This window comes from Peromyscus eremicus, chromosome 7, assembly GCF_949786415.1.
Source record: "Peromyscus eremicus chromosome 7, PerEre_H2_v1, whole genome shotgun sequence".
Lineage (NCBI taxonomy): Eukaryota > Metazoa > Chordata > Mammalia > Rodentia > Cricetidae > Peromyscus > Peromyscus eremicus.
Window position 1 is genome coordinate 77209951 of NC_081422.1, and position 22665 is coordinate 77232615.

A 22665-nucleotide genomic window follows, 5' to 3' on the forward strand; every position below is an offset into this window, starting at 1 on the left:
GCCTGGCTTTGATTTGGAAGATAGCAGACACCAATCTTATAATAAGATGCCATGATTGTTATTAAAAAAAAAACTCCATTCTATGAATACCCAAATCAGGAAGATGAATGAGACAAATCTGACTGGTAAGGCAGAAGAGAAAAGAAAAAATCAAAATCACACGATAAACAGAAAACATATACCACGTGGTTAGAAAGCACTCAATTTATCACTCACTAACCATGATGTAGTTAAGCAGAATATAACCACTTTGAAAATTTTACAACATGTACAGATTAATACTAGGAATGTAGATATGAATGAATTGTAAAATCTTAACACATGTACTGGAAGATGCACCACAAACTCATGGTAGTAGTTACCTCTAGGGAGGTCCACAGAGCCAGAGGGACAAAGGGATTTTCAAAGGAAAATTTCTCCATATGGACTTACTTTTTTAAGAAGGGGGGCCTGAAGCAAATAGGCAAAATATTCTAATCTGTGAAATCTGGGCAGTGGATAAGTATGTTCTACCATTTCCGGGATTCCTCTTTTAAAATGTTTCTAAATCCAAAATGCTACTCATATTTGGAAGAAAAATGAAAACCAATTTGCTGTATTAAGTCCCATTTAACAATGCCCCGCCTCTTCCCTAACACAAATCCCCTAGTGACAGCTAGCATTTTTTTTTTTTAAATTTCTTCTACATGCTGTCAGTCTGGTTCATATCCTGTCTGCTTTTCTGTTCAATATATATCATTTCTTTATTTGCAGAAATGGAAGGAACTGGATTTAGGATTCCTCTCCAGCTGGGGTATAAGGAGCTGGCAGAGGGAGTATGGCCACTTTTAGCCATTGACCAGGGGTTCTCAGAAGTCTGGGTTCTGACCTGCGGTCATTCAAGTACACCCCAGGGAATACACCCTGCATTCCACAAGTCCTTCCAGCAGAAAAACCAAGAAAAGAAACGTACTTTCTAGTCCACAGACCACCCATCCAACAGGCAGTGCTGAGTGTCACTGAGGATAAATGGTGACGACCACCCCGTTAGTGAACCACCTTTGCCCACCGAAGTCAGGAGGTCTGAGGAGGTGAGGAAATCCTTTCCCCGTTTGTCATTTGTTTGGGAACTGTTGTAGATGATATCAGATGGAGGATCCGTGATTCAGAGAAAGCTCCTGAGGGTGTGGCAAGAAGCCACAGAGAATCAGGTCTGTGTTTCCTGGTGCAGGATCATGAGCCACGCAGAGGAGGAAGGCTAAGACTTCTCATCAGGGATTGCTGGACCTGGAGAGTGTGTGTGTGTGTGTGTGAGAGTGTGAGAGTGTGTGAGTGTGTGTGTGTGTGTGAGTGTGTGTGTGTGTGTGTGTGTGTGTGTGTGCGCGCGCAGGAACCCATAGAGCTGGAGACTGATGTCTTTCTGTATAGCTCTCACCTCATTTTTTGAGACCAGTTTTCTCATTGAACCTGGAGCTCAACAAATGGCTAACTAAGACAGCTGTCCCCACCACCCCCAGCTTCTCCCAGCTGCTTAGGATCAGAACCCAGATCCTCACGTTTGAGCGGCAAGCACTTCCTGCGTCAACCCATTTCCCCAACTCTGGTCTTTTCCTTTTTAATCAAGCCCTGGGCTGTCTGTGCCAATGTGTTAAAGCTGGGAGGAGACAAGGGTGGGAACAGGCCACTAATCACTTCTCCTCGTCCACAGAGTGTACTGGGTGACTCCTCTCCATTTTACCAGTCCATACTTTAAAGAATATTTAATTATTCTAATTTTCTTTATAGATTAATTTGCATTTTTGTTTTAAATTCAGAGCTGGAGGAAAACCAGGCAATAGTGAGCTTGACTGCAGTGGAAAGCCATTCTGGAGCCTTAAAATTGAAATAACTGATGAAGAGAAAGGCTGAAATGCGCCTACCTCTTCCCCTTCCTCCTCAGCAAAAATTTACACATAGTAGATTAACTGATTGACACCAGGTTGATCATTTTCCTCAACAAATGAGGGTACCAGCTATGAAACTGGTACAAAATTTCTTAAACAACAAGGAAATTCCTGAAACTGAAATAAATTTCCTGAAACATAAATTACACTTAAGTTTTGTTCAAAGCCACAAGACTTTTATGTTTAATGTCATTGTGCTTGTTTTTGTTTGTTCTGTAGCTCCAAGTTTGAGACACACTCAAGCTGTACTGCTTTTTATTTTTCACTGTGTGTGTGTGTGTGTGTGTGTGTGTGTGTTTGCATGAATGCACAGGTGTGCGCATGCACGCCTGCGTTATGTATAGGGATGTGGGCACATGTGCCATGGTGCACACATGGAAGCCAAAGGCACAACCTCAGGGGTGGTCCTCGCCTGCTCCCTGGTTTGAGACCGGGCCCCTTGAGCTGCCTGGGCCTGGCTTTTAGGGATTCTCCCATTTCTGCCTCCATCTCCCCACAGGAACACTAGGATTGCAGACACACAATGCTGTGCCTGGCTTTTTGTGGGTCCTGGGGATCTGTCTTATTGGCAAGCATTTTATAACTGAGCTGTCTTCCCAGCCCTGCCCTGGACTGCTTTGTAAAGTCACTGTTACATACTCTCCACTCAGAACTGAGGGGTCACATTCATACCATTAATGATCAAACCCACATCAAGTTCTGTCCCCTCTTTCTCTGCTTGTGCTTCAAGCCACTGCAGACTAGCATGTCTTCCCCAAATGTTTTGTTAAGATCAAAGCAACCGAGAAAGAATTCTGTTTATCTGTTCAGAAGCCTGGATGAACTCAAACACCCATCTTCTAAGCTATATTTAAAGGTTAAAAAATTTTATAAATAATCAAACATAAATGATAACCGAAAATAAACAAAAAACTTCTTCATGTGTGCATAGTGCAGTTTTTTTAGTTTAAATATATATAACCCAATACAAAAGAAATAATTTGGGATATTCTATACCTTTTAAATATATATAACCCAATACAAAAGAAATAATTTAGGATATTCTATACCTTTTAAATGTATATAACCCAATACAAAAGAAGTAACTTAGGATATTTGATACCTTTTTCACTTGTGGGCTGTAGCTAGAGTTTTCCTGCCTGGCCCACAGGCAGGACAAATCTCTCTCACCTGCCAGTCCCACAGCGGCTCAGACCCAACCAAGTAAACGCAGAGACTTATATTGCTTACAAACTGTATGGCCGTGGCAGGCTTCTTGCTAACTGTTCTTACAGCTTAAATTAATCCATTTCTATAAATCTATACCTTGCCACGTAGCTCGTGGCTTACAGGCATCTTCACACGCTGTTTGTCATCGTGGTGGCTGGCAGTCTCTCTGATTCAGCCTTCCACTTCCCAGCTTTATTCTCCTCCTTGTCCTGCCTATACTTCCTGCCTGGCCACTGGCCAATCAGTGATTTATTTATTGACCAATCAGCAACACACTTGACATACAGACCATCCCACAGCAGTGGGCTCTTTGTCCAAGGTTACCTTTTCTGATGCATTCAAGTTTTGTGCAAATGGGATGATGGAGAAAGCTCTTGCTTAAATCAGAAGTCTGTGTTCCAGTCTCGCTCACATTTATGCTGTCCAAGTATGCATTTTTTTTTGGTACTAGTACATCGAAGAGAGACACGAGTATTTCACCTGACTTAGCTGCTCACTTACTGATTATACTGTCGAGAAGTCCTACACATTATAGGGGTACTAAGGCCATGGGAAAGGTTGAAGAAAGTGATACAGAGGGATGACAGTAACATAAATAGGAATGATAACAGTAAAGTCCAAAGCCATGACCAAATGGCTCAGTTCTCACCACAATCTAATGAGGCTGGTATTAATTAATGGTATTATAGCCATTTTACAGATGAAAATTTGAGGCCAGAGAGGAGAAGCAGTAACTTGTTGAAGATGATTCTCTTTGGGAATCTTGCTGGTAAGTAAAAAAGCTGGGACCAAGATGCAGGCGGACTGACTTAGAGCTCGTTTTCTTTTTTTGGAGGGGGTTGGGGGTGGGCGTTTCATGACAGGGTTTCTCTGTGTATAGGTCCTGGATGTCCTGGAACTCATTGCTATCCGCCTGCCTCTGCCTCCCGAGCGCTGGGATTAAAGGCGTGCGCCACCACCGCCCAGCTCACATTCTCAACAGCATAGTGCTCAAAGCAGCTGCATCAGCCTTCCTCGTTTTCAAAATGGCTGCCAATCTGGGCTTCAGACAGCAAAGAGCTCTCAGTTAGGGAAACAATTCAAATGTAGCCTAACCAAGGAACACATGATACATCACGGACGTTTCCATCTGCCCTCCACGCACAAGAGTCTTGAAATGACAACGAACAGTGCCCCATTAAAGCATATATGTTGAGGTGTATAGTTTTGTCTTTGTTTGAGACCCTCAGGCTGGCTAGAACTTACGATACTGCAAGCGTGGCCCTGAACTATACTGATGTCCCTGAGTCCACCTTCCAAATGCTCAGATTTAATGATCATATACACAGAAAACAAGTTTTTCTTTTTTAAAAACCTCACTACGATAGCTAAAAAAAATGTAGTAAATCATCCCCCCCCCCCTTTTTTAAGCAGGCTTTCCTGTATCCCAAGCTGGCCTTGAACTCTTATGTAGGGGAGGATGACATTGACCTTTTAACCCTTCTGCCTCCACTTCCAGAGTGCTGGGATTACGGGATTCCAGACATGTACCACTATGTCGAGTGTATGCAATACTGGGGATCGAATACAGGGCTAATGCATACCAGGTAGGCAGTCCACCGACTGAGTCCCACCCCTAGCCCTGTTCTGTCATCTTGTGGCACTTCACAGTTTTGATGTGCTTTTGCACTGTTGGTGCATTTGATCCTCTCAATATTGTCAACCAAACAGGGGCGGGCTCACTATTTCCATTTTCAAGCGGACCGGAGGTTCAAAGCGGTCCCGCAGCCTTGTCCAGGTGGAGTGGCAACCTTTGAACTCTTACTCCAGGGCTCTCAGAGATGTTACTAGACAGTCAACTCTATTTTCTCCTTTGCCCAGCTAGGAACCAACTTCTAGAAAAGAGTAAATAATTATGATCTTCCAATGATTTTTTTTTTTAAACCAATCAGCTAGCTATGATGAAATCTATACATGATTGCTAGAGGAGAATTACAAAAATAAATGTGTTATTGGGAGGTAATAAAGCAAAAACAGACAGCAACATGTAGTTTAAAAATTCTACATATTGAGTATACACACAGAACTGGAGAAGGAAGGAGCGGTGTTGTGGCGGGCTGTTGTTTTCTGAGCTACTGTCTCAAGGAAGCCCCAGCAGGTCTTCAGCTTGATATCTTTGTGCATGTGCCTCCAGAATGCATGTGCCTCCAGAATGCACATGTCTCCAGAATGCATGTGCCTCCAGGATACATGTGCCTCCAGAATGCATGTGCCTCCAGAATGCATGTGCCTCCAGGATACATGTGCCTCCAGAGTGCATGTGCCTCCAGAATGCACGTGTCTCCAGAATGCATGTGCCTCCAGAATGCACATGTCTCCAGAATGCACGTGCCTCCAGAATGCATGTGCCTCCAGGATACATGTGCCTCCAGAGTGCATGTGCCTCCAGAGTGCATGTGCCTCCAGAATGCATGTGCCTCCAGAATGCATGTGCCTCCAGAATGCACGTGTCTCCAGAGTGCATGTGCCTCCAGAGTGCATGTGCCTCCAGAGTACATGTGCCTCCAGAATGCATGTGCCTCCAGAAGAGTGCTGACGGTGTTACAGGTGAGTGTTGCCATGCCCATTCAGAGGCCGTCTCTAAAACACTTTGATCATCTCAAGTCCTTAGTAAATTTATCTCATATTTAGTACATAAATGAGAAATGAGGTCTAGTATTCATGACTCCCCACAGAATTTAAATAACTGTGCCTAACAAGAAGAATTCAAAGAAAAAGGAGGAGGAGGAGGAGAAAGAGAAGAGAGGAGGAAGAAGAAGCAGTAAAAGCAGAAGTAGAGGAAGCATCATCATCACCATCATCACCACCACCACCACCACCACCACCATCATCATGATCGGCGGCGGCAGCAGTAGCAGCAGCAGCGAGGGGCTGGGTCTTGCAAGATGGCTCCATGGGTAAAGGTGCTTAATTGGCTAGCCCGAGAATGTGAATTTGATCCCCGGAGGCCACGTAAAGCTAGAGAGAACCAACTTCATAAAATTGTTCTCTGAGGTCCACACACAGGTTGTGGCATGTCCCCATAATAACATTAGTAATAAGGTGTTTTTTTTAAAGTATAACTTACAGCTCAAAAGGGAAATATATATAAAGCAAACAGTCCAGTATAAAGTTTGAATTTCTTTGTGTGTGTGTGTGTGTGTGTGGGGTTAAATAATAACATAATTTGAAAGCAGTATTACTTTGTCTATTTTTAAATTTATGTTTGTTATTAATGCAATGGTAATCCAGAAAATTAGAATAAAAATCCACCCAGTTCTAGGTCTAATGGATTTTCATAGAGATTAACCTATTTCATTCTTATTTGGTGCATTCTAAAAGCAAAAATACCTTCCCATTTTCTAAATCCAACGTCTAAGTAATGGTGGTTTAGTATTCACACTGCAGTCTCTGACTCTAATAGAAAGTAAGCAAGTGTATTTTCATGTTTCTAGCCATAGAGAAACACCTCTATTGCTACATATAACAAATTAAGGAACAAGCAATGTATCTTGGACATACAAAATCGAATAGCTTACTGTGGAATATGAGAAAATAAAAGACTTAGATTTTCCATATTCCAAGAAATTGATACTCTGGCTGGGAAACTCTCTCTCTCTCTCTCTCTCTCTCTCTCTCTCTCTCTCTCTCTCTCTCTCTCTCTCTGTGTGTGTGTGTGTGTGTGTGTGTGTGTGTGTGTGTGTATCTTGTGTATAACTCTACTTATGGGCCATTAGTTACTGAAGTATCTCAGTTTGGTGATGATGTGCTCTCTCTCCCAAGCTCAGGCCTGGACTCTGGAGCAAGCCTTTAGCTCAGACAGAGATAATCACAACTTGGCTGGTAACTTTCTATGACTCGTGCCTAGAAGTAATGGCAATAGTCTGGATTTCAATAAATATAGTATTTCAAACAAAAAAGCAATAACTTATTTATGGAACTTAATTCTTATTTCATTTTTAGGCAACTTAGTTTAAATTTTCATTAAAAAAAAAAACCCTAAAGTTATTAGGAATAAATGGATGTGAGAAATCTGATGGTGTAATGTTTAAAAGGAAAACTCTGGGTTAAAAGGGTGGTCCTCTCACTGTCTAGCTGTGTGACCCAGAGGAGACACCCTCATCTCACTGAATCCCAATATTCCTTTTCTGTGGTTGCAGTCACAGGCTCTGGAGCCAGACCTCTGGGAATGAAGTCGCAGCTCACAAGGACCTTGGGGAAATGTCAACCTCTCGTGCTTCGGGGTGTAAAATGGAGATGAAAGGACCTGACAGAGTTGTTGAGGGGATTAAGTTTACAGAAGCAATGGAAAGAAAAGGGCCTGACTCACAGAAAGTCCCCAGAATGTCACAGACACGGTAAATGCGTGTTGTTTATGAAACTGCAGTTCAGCACCTCTTCTATGTAGTTACTTCTAAAAACACCCCTTCACAACTAAAGAGCCCGAAGAATGTAAAACACATAACTCAAATCTGGAACAACTAGGCATAGAACATTCAATAATGTTAGTGATTTAAATCTGAACAATAATATATATGCCCATGTTAATTACTGATATCAATTCCTCCTAAAATATTAAATATTGGAACCCATTTTGAAGGCAGAAGCCATTTTCTCTGTTTCCCCACTTCTGAATGTAAGCATTGCTTGCTGTACACGTGGCCAAGCATACACTTCCCTTGGGCATACCTACAGGCCTGCTCCTGAGCATGCCTATAAGATGTAAGAGGACAGGACTCAATAAACACCTTCACTAGCAACGACAGAGGGATTTGACTGAATTCTTCCAAGACAGTGAAATGTGCAATAAATAAGTAGCTGGTGGAAAAAAAAAGAATTCAACATTTTGATTTGGTTTATCTCCAACACTGATTTTTAAATTACTCAGGAGACCAACATCATATTTCAACATACTAGGTACTGTGAAAGCAGACACTCTAAATGGCATTTATTTCAGTCACCATTGCCAAATTGCACCCTACAGGAAAGTAGAATATATTTAACTTTGGTGTCAAAAAACACAGCATTTTAGGGGAGAAAGATAGAGGGGAAAGGGTTATTTAGCTGATTTGCTAAGGGAATTTTAGTATTACACAGAGATATTTTGAAAAGTTCCTTCTGTGAGAAAAAGGAACCGTAGAAGATCATCCAAGATTAAAGCTTTTGCTCTTAGAACAATACATTTGTGATTACTTGGTTACTGCATATCCACCACTAAGTGCAGTTCATTAGCCGTCCGTGGTGAGGACTGCTTGCCCCATCTACTGTGGCTGTCATTTGTCCTCCCCCCTCCCCAGATGGAAGCCTGGGGCTGAGGACAAGCCCATTATTTCATTATGGTTCTCTTAATGATTAAGGATTTCATCATTGTAATGATGCCCATGTTTGACTCGTCTGCCTATGCCAGCACTGTGCTAAGTACTCTTACCATCTCAGTGATGACTGCCCCCCCATTCTGACACTGTACTAAGTACTCTCTCCATCTCAGTGATGACTGCCCCCCATTCTGACACTGTACTAAGTACTCTTACCATCTCAGTGATGACTGCTCCCCCATTTTGACACTGTACTAAGTACTCTTACCATCTCAGTGATGACTGCCCCCCATTCTGACACTGTACTAAGTACTCTTACCATCTCAGTGATGACTGCCCCCCATTCTGACACTGTACTAAGTACTCTTACCATCTCAGTGATGACTGCCCCCCATTCTGACACTGTACTAAGTACTCTCTCCATCTCAGTGATGACTGCCCCCCCACGCCAGCACTGTGCTAAGTACTCTCACCAGCTCAGTGATGACTGCTCTACCCACACCAATACCATGCTAAGTACTCCCCATCTCAATTAATTCCCAATGAGGTAGAACATATTATTATCCTGGCTTTCCACACGAGTAAACTGAGTCCTAGAACGTGATAAAAATAAAGACGCTAAGGAGGGCCGAGGTAAACCGCACCAAGTCATAGGGCCAGTAAACAATGAATACAAGCATCCCATTAGGTATCTTCCCCTCCAAAGTCTGAAGTAACTAAATGTAACTATTTTCCTCCTTTAAAAACAACTAATTGGCCAGGCGGTGGTGGTGCACGCCTTTAATCCCAGCACTCGGGAGGCAGAGCCAGGTGGATCTTTGTGAGTTCGAGGCCAGCCTGGGCTACAGAGTGAGATCCAGGAAAGGCGCAAAGCTACACAGAGAAACCCTGCCTCGAAAAACCAAACCAAAACAAAAACAAACAACAACAACAACAACAAAAAACAACTAATTGATCCACTTGTTCAAGAAACATGTACAGTACCTCTGTCAGGTGCTCTGGGAGAATAAGAGATTTTTTTTTAAATTAACAAAGTTAATTTAAAAACATAATCAATCAAATAACCATGTTGATTTAGATAGAGGGTGCTAGACAACAACCTTTAAAAAGTAAGAGGCAGGCGGGGCCAGCGAGCCAGCTCCAGGGTAAGGCGTCAGCTGCCAAGCCTTACAACCTGAGGCGGCAGCAAATGTCTAAGAGGCACATACCTGATAAAGACCTTACACTTTGAATATATAGAAAGTCTTATATGGCGGTGGTGGTGCACGCCTTCAATCCCAGCACTCAGGAGGCAGAGGCACACAGACCTCTGTGAGTTTGAAGCCACCCTGGTCTGTGGAAAGAGTTCCAGAACAGCTAGGGGCTACACAGAGAAACCCTGTCTGGAAAGACAAAAGCAAAGACATAACAAAAACTGAACCTGAATACACAAAAATTCTTACAAGTCAGTAAGAAGACAAACAACCTGAGCTTGTATGTGTGCGTGTGCATGTGCGTGAGTGCGTGCGTGCGTGTGCGTGTGTGTGTGTGTGTGTGTGCGTGTGTGTGTGTGCGTGTGTGTGTGTGTGTGTGTGTGTGTGAACTTGACTCAAGCTAGGGCCATATGGGAAGAGGAACCCTTAAGTTAGAAGATGCTTCCCTAGACTGTCCCGTAGGCAAGTCTGCAGGGCACTGTTCTGATTAATGACTGATGTGGGTGGGGCAACCCCCAGGCAGGTAGTCTAGGGATTATAAATAAGCAAGCTGAGCAAGCTGTGGGAAGCAAGCTAGTAATTCCTCAGTGGTTTCTGCTTCAGTCTCTGCCTTGAGTTCCTGTCTTGGCTTCCCCTGATTGAAGGACTGTGACCTGTAAACCAAATAATCCTCTCCAAAAAGTGCTTTTGGTCATAGTGTTTTATCATAGTAATAAAAAGCGAACTAAGACACAACCCAATTTAAAAATGGGCGAAAACACCTGAACAGGCATTGTTGCCCAGAGCAGAAGGCTAACATATACAAGGCCCTGGTTTTAATCTGCAACACTCCAGGAAAACACACACACACACACACACACACACACACACACACACACACACACACAAAGATGCTCATCATCTCTGGCTATAGAAATGTAAATTAAAGCTCAGTAGACTCCCTCCTCATAAGTGAACACCCGCAAAGCACAAAGTATGTGCATAAAGGAACCCTTCATTTCTACTCTTTGAAATATTACAAAGGTAAAAATTATGATTAAAAATTATGCATCCATGAAATGACTTATATATAAATATATGCAGTATTATCTATAGTGGACAAAAGTTGAGACAATCCTAATGCTTTTCAACTTTTGAAGAGGTGGGCAAAGAGGCAATACATCCATACAATGAAGCACGAACAGACAATAAAGCAATGAAGTCGTGACACATACTACTACCACATATAGGAACCTCAAAAATATGAAACAAATCAGAAACAAAATATTATACACTGTAAGCTGCTTTCATATGAAATTTCCAGAAAAGGCAACTACAGACAGAATAAAACAGCAGCCTAGTGACGGTGGCAGTTAGCATGCTTTTTGTAGGTTATCTTTTTGAGCTTCAAAACTGGATAATGGGAATGATTGCACAGCTCTGTAATTTACTGAAAAATCGCCAAATTGTGCACTCCAGATGAATGGTAAGGAAACCATTTTCAATAAATCTTTGTATAAGGAATCTGTAATGATTCAGCAGTAGGAATCTGTAATGCTTTAGTCACATTAAAGAAAACCACATCTTATCAATTGCAACATACACATATCTCTGATTTTTAATAAACATAAAATTTTTTAAAGACTTACTTATTTTTCAAGCTGTGTGTGTGTGTGTGTGTGTGTGTGTGTGTGTGTGTGTGTGCATGTTAAGTGCAGATGCCTACAGAAGCTAGAAAAGGGCATCAGATCCCCTGGAGCTCGAGTTACAGGGAGTAGTGAGCTATCAGACATTGGTGCTAGGAACAAAACTCAGGTTCTCTGCAAGAGCAGTTATCTTAACTGCTGAGCAGCCCCCAAAGTGAATACTTTTATTTAAGCCTGCTTTTTCCAATAACAATACCTATCATCTCTATAAAGACATTCGAGACATTCTCTTTTTAAGATAGCAAACCTCTTTCTGTGCTACTTGGTACAAATATTTTCCCTGTTTTTTTCCACAAATTTTAAATTTTTAGTAATTTTCCCACATGGAAATATTTATCTTTATGTAGGCAAATTTTTTTTTTTTTTGTTTTTTGTTTTTCGAGACAGGGTTTCTCCGTGTAGCTTTGCGCCTTTCCTGGAACTCACTTGGTAGCCCAGGCTGGCCTCGAACTCACAGAGATCCGCCTGGCTCTGCCTCCCGAGTGCTGGGATTAAAGGCGTTCGCCACCACCGCCCGGCTTATGTAGGCAAATTTATCAACATTTCCATCTATAGTCTCCATCTTTGGTGTTATAACAAGTGACAGTCTTTTGAAAGACACACTTTGAAACTTTGAGTACTGTTAATCACGCCCCTCTCATTCCAAGACCAATGCTATTGGGCCCTCCCATTAAAGGAAAAAAAAAAAAAAACCACACACACACACCCAAAACCCCAAAACCTCAATTTAAAATCTCAAAATAGTTCTCTGTTCCCCCAGACCCAATCCTCAGGGTAGTCCCTAGTACTGTAATACAACACCAGCTGCAGCCACCCTACACCTCCTGTTGACCTCCCCACCACCCCTGGATGCCTGCCAGCCACCAACTTGGGTAGACAACCCCTGCTCAACCACAGGCCATGCCTTCCAGAAGACAAGGTAGGCTGCCCACAGACTGACAGATGGACAGAACTTCTCAACTCTCTCTGTTTCCCCAACCCCAATCTTGAGGGCCGTCCATAGCACTGCAACGAAATATCAGCTGCAGCCTCCCTTCCCCTCTGTCCACACTTCATGTGGATCCCACACTCTGTCCCCTCCTGACCTCCTTACCTCGTTCATCCTTGCATCCCAGCCTCCCAAACCAGCAGGCATTCCCTGTGAACACACCAGCCTAGCAGTCCAGTAAAACTGGCAACACAGAACTATCACACTCTGAAAATCCAAAGAGGAAACAGAAACCAAGGAGAAAAACACTCATCCAACCAAGACAAACCCAGAAATCAGCACCTAGAACTATAATCACCCCAAACCCAGATGCCTAGACGCCAGCATAAGAACACAATCAATAAAAGCCAAGCCAATGTCTCCACTAGAGCTCAGCTATCCTGTCACAGCAGGCCCCAAATAGTCTAACATAGCTGAAGCACAAGAAAAAGACCTTAAAACCAACTATATGAAGAGGATAGGAGTCCTTAAAGAGAAAATGAATAAATTCCTTAAAGAAATACAGGAAAACATAAACAAACAAGTTGAGAAAAATGAATAAATCCCTTAAAGAAAACCAATAAAAAAAAAAAAAACCCAGTTGAAAGAAATGAATAAAACTGTTGAAGACCTGAAAATGGAAACAGAAGCAATAAACAAAACACAAACTGAGGAAATTCTGGAAGTGGAAAATCTGGGTAAGTGAACAGGAACACAGAGGCAAGTGTCACGGTGAGAATACAAAGACATGGGAGAGAGAATCTCAGACATGGAAGATACAATAGAAGAAATGGATAGATACATCAGTCAAAGGAAAGGTTAAATCTAAAAGAATTCCTGACACAAAACATCCAGGAAATCTAGGACAATATGAAAAGACCAAAACTAAGAATAACAGAAATAGAGGAAGAGAAGAATCCCAGTTCAAAGGCCTAAAAAATATTTTCAACAAAATCATAAGAAAATTTTCCTAACCTAAAGAAGGAGCCTATAAAGGTACAATAAGCGTACAGAATACCAAATAGGTTGACCAGAAAAGAAAATCCCCTGCCACATAATAACCCAAACACTAAGATACAGAACAAAGAAAGAATATTAAAAGCTGCAAGGGAAAAAGAGCAAGTAACACATAAAGGCAGACCTATTAGAATTACACCCGACTTCTCAATGGAGACTCTAAAAGCCAGAAGAGCCTGAATAGATGTGTTGTAGACTAAGAGACCACAGATGCCAGCCCAGACTACTATACACAGAAAAACTTTCAATCACCATAGAAGGAGAAAACAAGATATTCCATGACAAAGTAAAACCTAAACAATATATATCTATAAATACAGTCCTACAGAAGGTCCTAGAAGGAAAACTCCAATCCAAGGAGGTTAACTACAATCAGGAGAACACAGGAAATAAAGAATCTTACACTAGCAAAACCAAAAGAAGGGTAGCACACACACACACACACACACACACACACACACGCACACGCACATGCGCACACACACACGCACACACACACATACCAACACCACGAACACCACCAACAAAAGAACAGGAATTAATAATCATTGATCATTGGTATCTCTCAGTATCAATGGTCTCAATTCTCCAATAAAAAGACACAGGCTAACAGAATGGATGCAAAAACAGGATCCATCCTTCTGCTGCATACAAGAAACACACCCCAACATTACCTCAGAATAAAGGGTTGAAAACAGACATTCCAAGTAAATGAACCTAAGAAGCAAGTTGGTGTAGCCATTTCAATGTCTAACATAATAGACCAGAAAGGACACTTCATACTCATCAAAGGAAAAAAAAAATCAACTAATATGACATTACAGTTCTTAACATCTATGCTCCAATTATAAGGGTACCCACTTTTGTAAAAGAAACATCACTACAGCTAAAATAACATATTGACCCTCACACATTGATAGTGAGAGACTTCAATACCCCACTATCACCAATGGACAGGTCATCTGGACAAAAACTAAACAGAGAAATACTGGAGCTAGCAGACTCTATAAACCAATGGACCTAACATATATTTATAGACCATTTCACCCAAACACAAAAGAATATACCTTCTTCTCAGCACTTTCTTCAAAACTGACCACATACTTGGACACAAAGCAAGTCTCAACAGATACAAGAAAATTGAAATAACTCCTTGTATTCTATCAGACCACCATGAATTAAAGCTGGATATCACTGGGCAGTGGTGGCACACACCTTTGGTTCCTGCACTCGGAAGACAGAGGCAGAGGCAGGTAGATTTCTGTGAGTTTGAAGCTAGACTGTTCTACAGAGTGAGTTCCAGAATAGGCTCCAAAACTACACAGAGAAACTCTGTCTTGAAAAATAGACAAAACAAAACAAAAAAGCTTGATATCAACAACAGAAACAATAGAAAGCTTACAAACTCGCTGGGTGGTGGTGGCACACGCCTTTAATGCCAGCACTTGGGAGGCAGAGCCAGGCGGATCTCTGTGAGTTTGAGGTCAGCCTGGTCTACAGAGTGAGATCCAGGACAGGCACCAAAGCTACACAGAGAAACCCTGTCTCGAACCTCCCCCCACCCCCCCCATGCCCCCAAAAAGAAAGAAAGCTTACAAACTCATGGAAACTGAACAATTCTCTACTGAATGAAAAATGGGTCAAGACAGAAATAAACAAATTGAAGAATTTCTAGAATTCAATGAAAATGAATACACAGCATGCCCAAACTCAGGGGACACAATGAAAGCCGTGCTAAGAGGAAAGTTCATAGCACTAAGTGCCTACATAAAAAAATTGGAGAGATTTCATACTAGCAAGTTAACCACACACCTGAAAGTTCTAGAACAAAAAGAAGCAAGTTCACCCAAGAGGAGCAGAGGGTAAGTAATAATCAAACTGAGAGCTGAAACCAATAAAATAGAAAAAAAGAGAACAGTACAAAGAATCAATGAAATAAAGAGTTGGTTTTTTGAGAAAAAAATCAACAAACCCTTATTCCAAACTAACCAAAAGACAGAGAAAGAATACCCAAGTTAATAAAACCAGAACAAAAAGGGGGACATAACAGATACCCAGGAAACCTAGAGAATCATAAGGACACACTTTAAAAACCTGTACTCCATCCACAAAATTTGAAAACTTAAAAGAAATGCATAATTTTCTCAATTTCTCAATACCACTTACCAAAGTTAAGTCAAGATCAGATAATTTAAATAGACCTATAACCCTAGTGAAACAGAAGTTGTCATTAAAAGTCTCCCAAACAAAAAAAGCCCAGGACCAGATGATTTTTGCACAAAGTTCTACCAGACTTTTAAAGAAGAATTAACGACAATACTCCTCAAATTATTCCACAAAATAGGAAAAGAAGGAACATTACCTAATTCATTTTATGAGGCCACAGTTACCCTGATGTCCAACTCACATAAAGACTCAACAAAGAAAGAGAATTACAGACCAGTTTCCCTTATGAAAATACATGCAAAAATACTCAATAAAATACTTGAAAACCGAATCCAAGAACACATCAAAAAGACCATTCACCATGATCAAGTAGGGTTTCTCTCAGAGATGCAGGAATAATGTTCAAAGATCAGTAAACGTAATCCACCATATAAAAAAATGGAAGACACAAACCACATGATCATCTCATTAAATGCAGAAAAGGCTTTTGACAAAATGCATTACCACTTCATGATAAAAGTCCTGGAGAGATTAGGGATACAAGAGACACACCTAAACATAATAAAGGCATTCTATAGCAAGCCTACAGTTAACATCAAAAACAAATGGGGAGAGGAACTCAAAGCAATTCCACCCAAATCAGGAACAAGACAAAGTTGTTCACTCTCTCTGTATCTATTCAAAATAGTACTTGAAGTTCTAGCTAGAGCAATAAGACAACTGAAGGAGATCAAGGGGATACAAGTTGAAAAGAAAGAAGTCAAAGTATTATTATTTGCAGGTGATATGATAGCATACATAAGTAACCTGAAAAATGCCACCAGGGAACTCCTACAGCTGATAAATAAAGTAAGGAAGAACCAGACTTTTTTTTTCCCTTGAGTCTCTAAGCAGAAAGAGATCACTATGCACACCATGTCTACTCTGTAGACATTGCTGTACTAGACAATTCCTGGCATAATATGCCAGACATAGTAATTCTAAGGATAAGAAATTGAAAGCAAAAAGGACATGAAAATGTGTTTGTTGGCCAGGCCAGAACTGAATCCAGGCCTTGCTGGTCATGCTTCTGTGGAGAACATGGGATCACAACATGACTGCTGCTGGCTGGTGATTGTGGCTGGTAGAGCGGAACAGTCTAGAACTCAGTCAGTCATTGTCCCACCACCACCCCAGTCTGTGAGTTTTTTGCTCACTCACCACCCATTGTATAATACAAAAAACTCAACTTTATTTAATACAGAAAACTCAACTTTATTTAAATCTTAGAAAGACATTACAATGTTAGTTTTGCTTTGCATTGCTTAAAACAAACAGCAGTCATTTAAAAATTGGTTTAATGCCACTAATAAACAAAGATGTGTGTGTAAAACTTACAAAGAAGTGTCTTAAGAATAGTTTATAATAATATGGATAATATTGTGGCCTTGAAGTTGTATAGCTGAGGCCTAAATATGTTAGGGTATAATAAGGAGAGGCATCCAAATGCCTGCTAACAGAAAATGATGCTGAATTTTACCTTGAGTCCTACCCACACTTTTAAGACCAACCAGCCCCAATTCCAACCTGTGTTCTTATCTATCCCATGGTCTCTGAATCTGAACAGCACATTCTGTAACCTATATAAGCCCAAATGTCAGTCAACTCTTTTCTTGTCTGATAATCTTATCATTTCATTGAATTAAATATAAGCTTCCAAAGAACAAACTGCGTGTCCCTATAATATTTAAACAGTGCTAGGTCTTCAGGTGTTTTCACTGACTTTATTATAACTTCACGATCTGCAGAATTTGGAAGTCCATTAAATAACATTTTGATGAGACAGTGAAAACATGGAGCAGAGATGGCAAGGAAAATATGATGTGGGACTTTAAAAGCTGATTACCAGGTTGGAGGGATGGCTCAGTGGGAAAAGTGCTTGCCCCCAAGCATGAGGACCTGAGTTTGATTCTCAGTGCTCACAAAAAAGCCAGATGCTTGCGGGTCCGTAATACTAGTGCTGGAGAGGTAGAGAGAGCCAGTCTAGCCAAATCAATGAGTTCTAGGCTCAGTGAAAGACCCTGTCTCAAAAAATAAGGTGGAGAGCAATAGAGGTAGATAGCCAACTTTGAGCTCTGACTTCCACCCATGTCCCATGCGTGCGTGCGTGTGCGTGTGCGTGTGTGTGTGTGTGTGTGTGTGTGTACAGGTGTGCATATACCACTTAATTTACGAAGCAGAACAGGTAGTTCTTTGTTTGCTTGTTTTTGTTTTGTTTTTTTTTTTTCGAGACAGTATTTCTCTGTGTAGTTTTGGTGCCTGTCCTGGATCTCGCTCTGTAGACCAGGCTGGCCTTGAACTCACAGAGATCCACCTGCCTCTGCCTTCCGAGCGCTGGCATTAAAGGCGTGCGCCGCCGCCACCACCACCCGGCTCAGAACAGATAGTCCTTTAGTCAAGGAAATACATTAGTAGAGTATGCAAATCCTTTGGCAATTACATTGCTTTATAGATCTCTAAGGCTTATGCATGGATTGTCTCCAGTTCCTTTCCTGCATAGCTGTGTGGGCTTCTCCTGGGGACAGTGGTTTCTAATGTCAGTTCCAAGGAACTCCAAGACTCTACCAGGTAGTGCTAAGGCTTGACTACCAGGTGGGATGGCCATCACAGCCATGTGATCTGTGGCTGTTCCTGCCCGGGTAGCAAAACTGGTGTTTGGCCTCCAGATATCAAAAAGACTTCTGTTAATCAAGGACTCAGTTTGCCCCTAGTTGAAGGAATGAGTATCAGCTAACTCCATAGAGGGTCCCAGCCTTTCAGAGAAGGAAAACATAAAGCCAGTTTCTCCTCCATTCTTTTCTTCCCTCCTCCTTTAGAGATGGACAGAAAATAAGAGTGATGGTTTCGCCAGCAGTGGCCCTTGATCAAGGAAAAGTTCCACCAAACCAGGCGCCGTTATTCATAGAGGGTGCATGTGACCTGCGGCTTATCCAAACATGTTAGCAATTCCCGGGAAAAGAGTTAGCCTCGACTCCCTCTGTAACTCATTTTCTTGATAATTAGTTCCTCTGACTCTGCTAGAATTCCCAGCTCGTCACTAACCTCAGATAAAAGGCTGCAAACGGTGACATCATTCTAGCCCAATAGCACCAGGAAAACAATGCTGCCATCAAAGGAAGCTTGGGCAGTGAGCCTCAAGTGCTCCTGCTCTTTACTATGCCACCAGCTTCTTCAACTGCAAGGCTCGGGATCGCCTAATTTCTCCTCGTCCCTACCCACCTCAAAATGAAGAGAAAGCATTAACAATGGAGTCAAGTAAGGCCTTCAGATCCATGACAGCTCCACTAGAAACCAATGGATAATGACATGTTGGGCAATCCGGCTGAAGACCCTGCTCAGTGAGTCTAAAATAGTTCTGTGGTTCTGGGGATTAAATGAGATAATACACACCGGACTCCACCCAGCATGAGCCACAGAGTCGGTTCTCGTTAAATTCTAGGAAAAAACCTTCTAATTAATATGATTGATTTTCTCTTAAAGAATGGAGATAGATGCCTGGGCTGGGGAGATGGATCAAGGAGTATAGACGCTTGCTGTGGATTCCCACAACCCACATGGCAGGAGAGAACCTACTACTGCTGCTGTGTGGGTGCCAGTGCCTCCCCTGCACGCACACAATAAACAACTGTAATAAAAATAAATGTGGAAGGAGAGGACGTGTTTACAATCAAATTCTAGTGACGCTGTATAAGAAAGCAAAAGCTTCTAAAATTTTAAAGCTTTGATAGTTTTAAATAATGCAAACACACACACACACACACACGCGCAAATCAGTGCACAGTCTTGGGGAAAAGGGGGGCATTATCTAAATCAAGTTCCAACTTTAATGGCCACGCTGGCTGGTTGACTTGGATCCTTTGGGGCAGGTGGCTAGAAGGTTTTTTTTTTTTTTTTTTTTTTTCCTGAGGAATCAGTCCTCACTCATCGGTTCTCTCGGGGAGGGGTAAAAAAGAAAATCTGCCCTTCCTGTACCAGTCCAATGACAAGTCGAAGCCCCACCCTGAGAAGCTCTGTGACCCCACATGTGGCTCGTGATGTCCCTGCGCGGAAGGGGACACGACCCACAAGGGGCAGAAGAGAGACTAAAAGGACCCAGGTTCCCTGTCCGTCCAAGCATGGGGTGGTGGATGGGGCAGCGGCCAGGGCTTGGTGGCCCCTGACCTTGGCCAGGGTCGGTGTGTTTGGCTCTAGTCCCCTTCCTGGCCGCCTACCCGGCGCTGCGCACTGCCCCGCCCGCCCGCGAGGGCCGGTTGATTGACACCAACACCGGAGTGGGTACATACGGGTCCACGGCGGCGGCGGCGCAGCAGGGCTGGCGTAGGGAAACATGGCTTTCCCTCTCCCGGCCTTCCGCCCGCATCGCTCCCGCCCTGGGCACTGCCCGGGGGGACCCTCCCGACCCCGCCTGGCTCCTCTCACTCTTGCCACGGTTTTCGATTCCCCTGGCCTAGGAGACTCTTCCCGCTGCTTTCCCTCCACCCTGAGAACAACCTGGAGTTTGCCAAGAGGAAACTCCTGCGAGGGGGATGGACACCCGCCCTGGCTGCCGCTGGCAAGAGGTGGCAACCATTGGAGCCAGGAGTTGATGGAGAGAGGAGGACACGTCCCTGGAGGGAAAGTAACACTCGGAGCTCGGTGCGGGGCCAGAGAGGTCTGCAACAGGCAGCTGCAAAAGGAGCCGGCAGCAGCGGTGTCCAGCGCCTACGAGTTACTAGGGGCATCGTTGCGTCCATCGCAGCGCCGGGGGCTTGCTCCGAGCACACTCGAGGGCCTGCGAGCAATGTTTTCAGCAGGACTTACCTTTCTCTTCGGCATAATGACTACGCTGGTGCAGCAAAAAGTAAAAGCAACGGGCTGGGCCGCCTGGCACGCCGCTGGATGCTGCCTAGCTGCTGCAGCTGCTCCCGCAATGGGCTCGGCTAGCCCGGCCTCTCCGACCTGCACCTCCGCTTCCTCCCCCCGGCGCTCCACTCGCTCGCATCCCGGTCCCCCAATGGCGAGCCCCGCCAGCCGGCCGCGAGGCCCCATTGGCTGAGGGAACGTTCTAAATTCCACGAGGGCACGCCCACCCCTGCTCACCCGGTACGTGCAGTTGTAGTTTCTACTTCACAAAAAAAAAAAAGAAAGAAAAAAAAAATCTGCCTGGCGACTGAGCATGCCCAGTTCAACTAGTAGCCTTCAGGCCACTATCCTGGAGTTCCATTGTTTCACGCGCCTTCTTTGGATGGGAGCAGTGTGCACCTTCATAGAAAAGAAGAGTTAAGTATTGACATGTTAACTTTATAATGTCAATGGGGACGCGGGGTACCTTGTACACTTGTTACTCATAAAAGCTTGTAATGGGTGTTCATGGTGCGGATCTTAGTCCCACCTCTAGCAAATACAAAAAAATGCCTCGTTCTAATTGTGGTTTATTATTATTATTATTATTATTATTATTATTATTATTATTATTTTTAATCTGTGATTACAAGTCACATACGAATTCGGCCAATTAGTCAGCTCTGTGAAAATGGATATAGTGTGTTTGTTGTGAGAATTAGGGAGAAATTGAGGAAGGTAGGAGCACATTTGTATTTTAGGTATGTACATTTAAACTATACCTGCCATGTTACCTTTCATGTGTAGTGTAATGTTTCTCGAAGTTCTACAAAGAATTGCAAAATACATTTCTGAATTTATTTTATAAGACCACTTTTATCCTGATGAAAGACCTCGGTGGTGGCTTTGGGGGAGAATTTTAGGTCAACACTCTTTATAAACATAGGCACAAAAGCCAGGCGGTGGTGGCGCACACCTTTAATCCCAGCACTCGGGAGGCAGAGCCAGGTGGATCTCAGTGAGTTCGAGGCCAGCCTGGGCTACAGAGTGAGTTCCAGGACAGGCACCAAAGCTACACAGAGAAACCTTGCCTCAAACAAACAAACAAAACAAAAAACCCATAGGTACAAAGACAGGGACAAAATTTTAGCAAATCAAATTCAACGTTAAGGTAATACATGACCAGGGAAGTTGGCCCAGAACACAGAATTTGTTCAACATTTGAAAATCATTCAGTGTAATCAGCACATCACTATGATAAGGAATTCAATCATCTTAACAGCTGCAGGAAAAAGGCTAGTGAATGGGTGAGCAAGTTGTGATATATCTGTACAATGGAATATTACTCTGCTATAAAAGAAATGAGCTATCCCTGCTTAGATAAGTAGCAAGAGCAAAATGCAAAATGAAAACCAATACAAGGCAGGAGAATGAGTAATTTAATTTATACAAAATTACAGGGAAAGCGAACGAAACCGAACAAAGCTAACCTCAGAATTGTTCACAAGGCAAAAGTCTCATCATAGGACGTTACATGGAAGCCTTACACTACGTAGGATAGAATCTACTTTGCTCACACAGAGGCTGCATGGAAGTATCAAAGTCATCAGGCAATTCACGTTGATACCTACTTCACCTTTTCCATATTAATTTTCAGAGTAACTGAGCTGGAATCCTTGCAAGCTTGGGAGGTAATGGACGGCTTCCTTTTTTGGTGCATCTTTACAAACCTGCGGCGTAGCTCAGTCTTTTTCTGTCACTGAGGTGTGCTGCAATATCCTGCTGCTTTTATTGTCTTAGTGCCCATAGTTTCCCATCTTCAGTCAGAGAGAGTGCTCTTTGGACATGGTCCCAGTTGTCTTTGATGGATGCCTTACTCTCAGAAATTCAATGGATGACGTATTCAAAAGAACCAAGATAAGACCAATTCATTGCTTTAGAGCTGAACGAAAACCTAGAGTTTCATAATTTTACCATTAAAGAAATATTTATAATGAGTATGTCTTGGAAGAGAGTTAATTTGCCAGGTGCTTGATGGTTGAAGAAGAAAAAAAAAAAAAGCCAGGGAAGATATTTTTAGTAAGATATGGGGAAGATGCTGGGTAGTGTAAGAATGTAATCTGGGTTGAATTGTGCTTTTTGCTTTTCTTATGTCATAATGGTGATGCAGCCTAGGGCCTTGACAGTAGGCAAGGATGTTACCACAGAGCTGCAATCCCAGCCCTGTTGTTTTTCTTTATGGAGATTTAAGGATGTCAGTGTCAGGGATGAGGTGACTTTTCCCCTCTGGTAATGAAAAGTGACTCACAAAGT

The 22665-nt window shown here is 42.7% G+C and overlaps 1 protein-coding gene across 3 annotated transcripts in view; it reads right to left on the reverse strand.

The window, feature by feature from the left end:
• Positions 1-20626, reverse strand: part of Hmgn3 (high mobility group nucleosomal binding domain 3) — a 40079-nt gene extending 19453 nt beyond the window's left edge. For all 3 annotated transcript variants that reach the window (XM_059268298.1, XM_059268297.1, XM_059268296.1), the window contains exon 1: positions 20332-20626. In XM_059268298.1, the coding sequence (XP_059124281.1) occupies positions 20332-20559 (228 nt within the window). In that variant the 5' untranslated portion in view covers positions 20560-20626. The remainder of the gene's footprint in view (positions 1-20331) is intronic.
• Positions 20627-22665: the final 2039 nt, after the last annotated feature.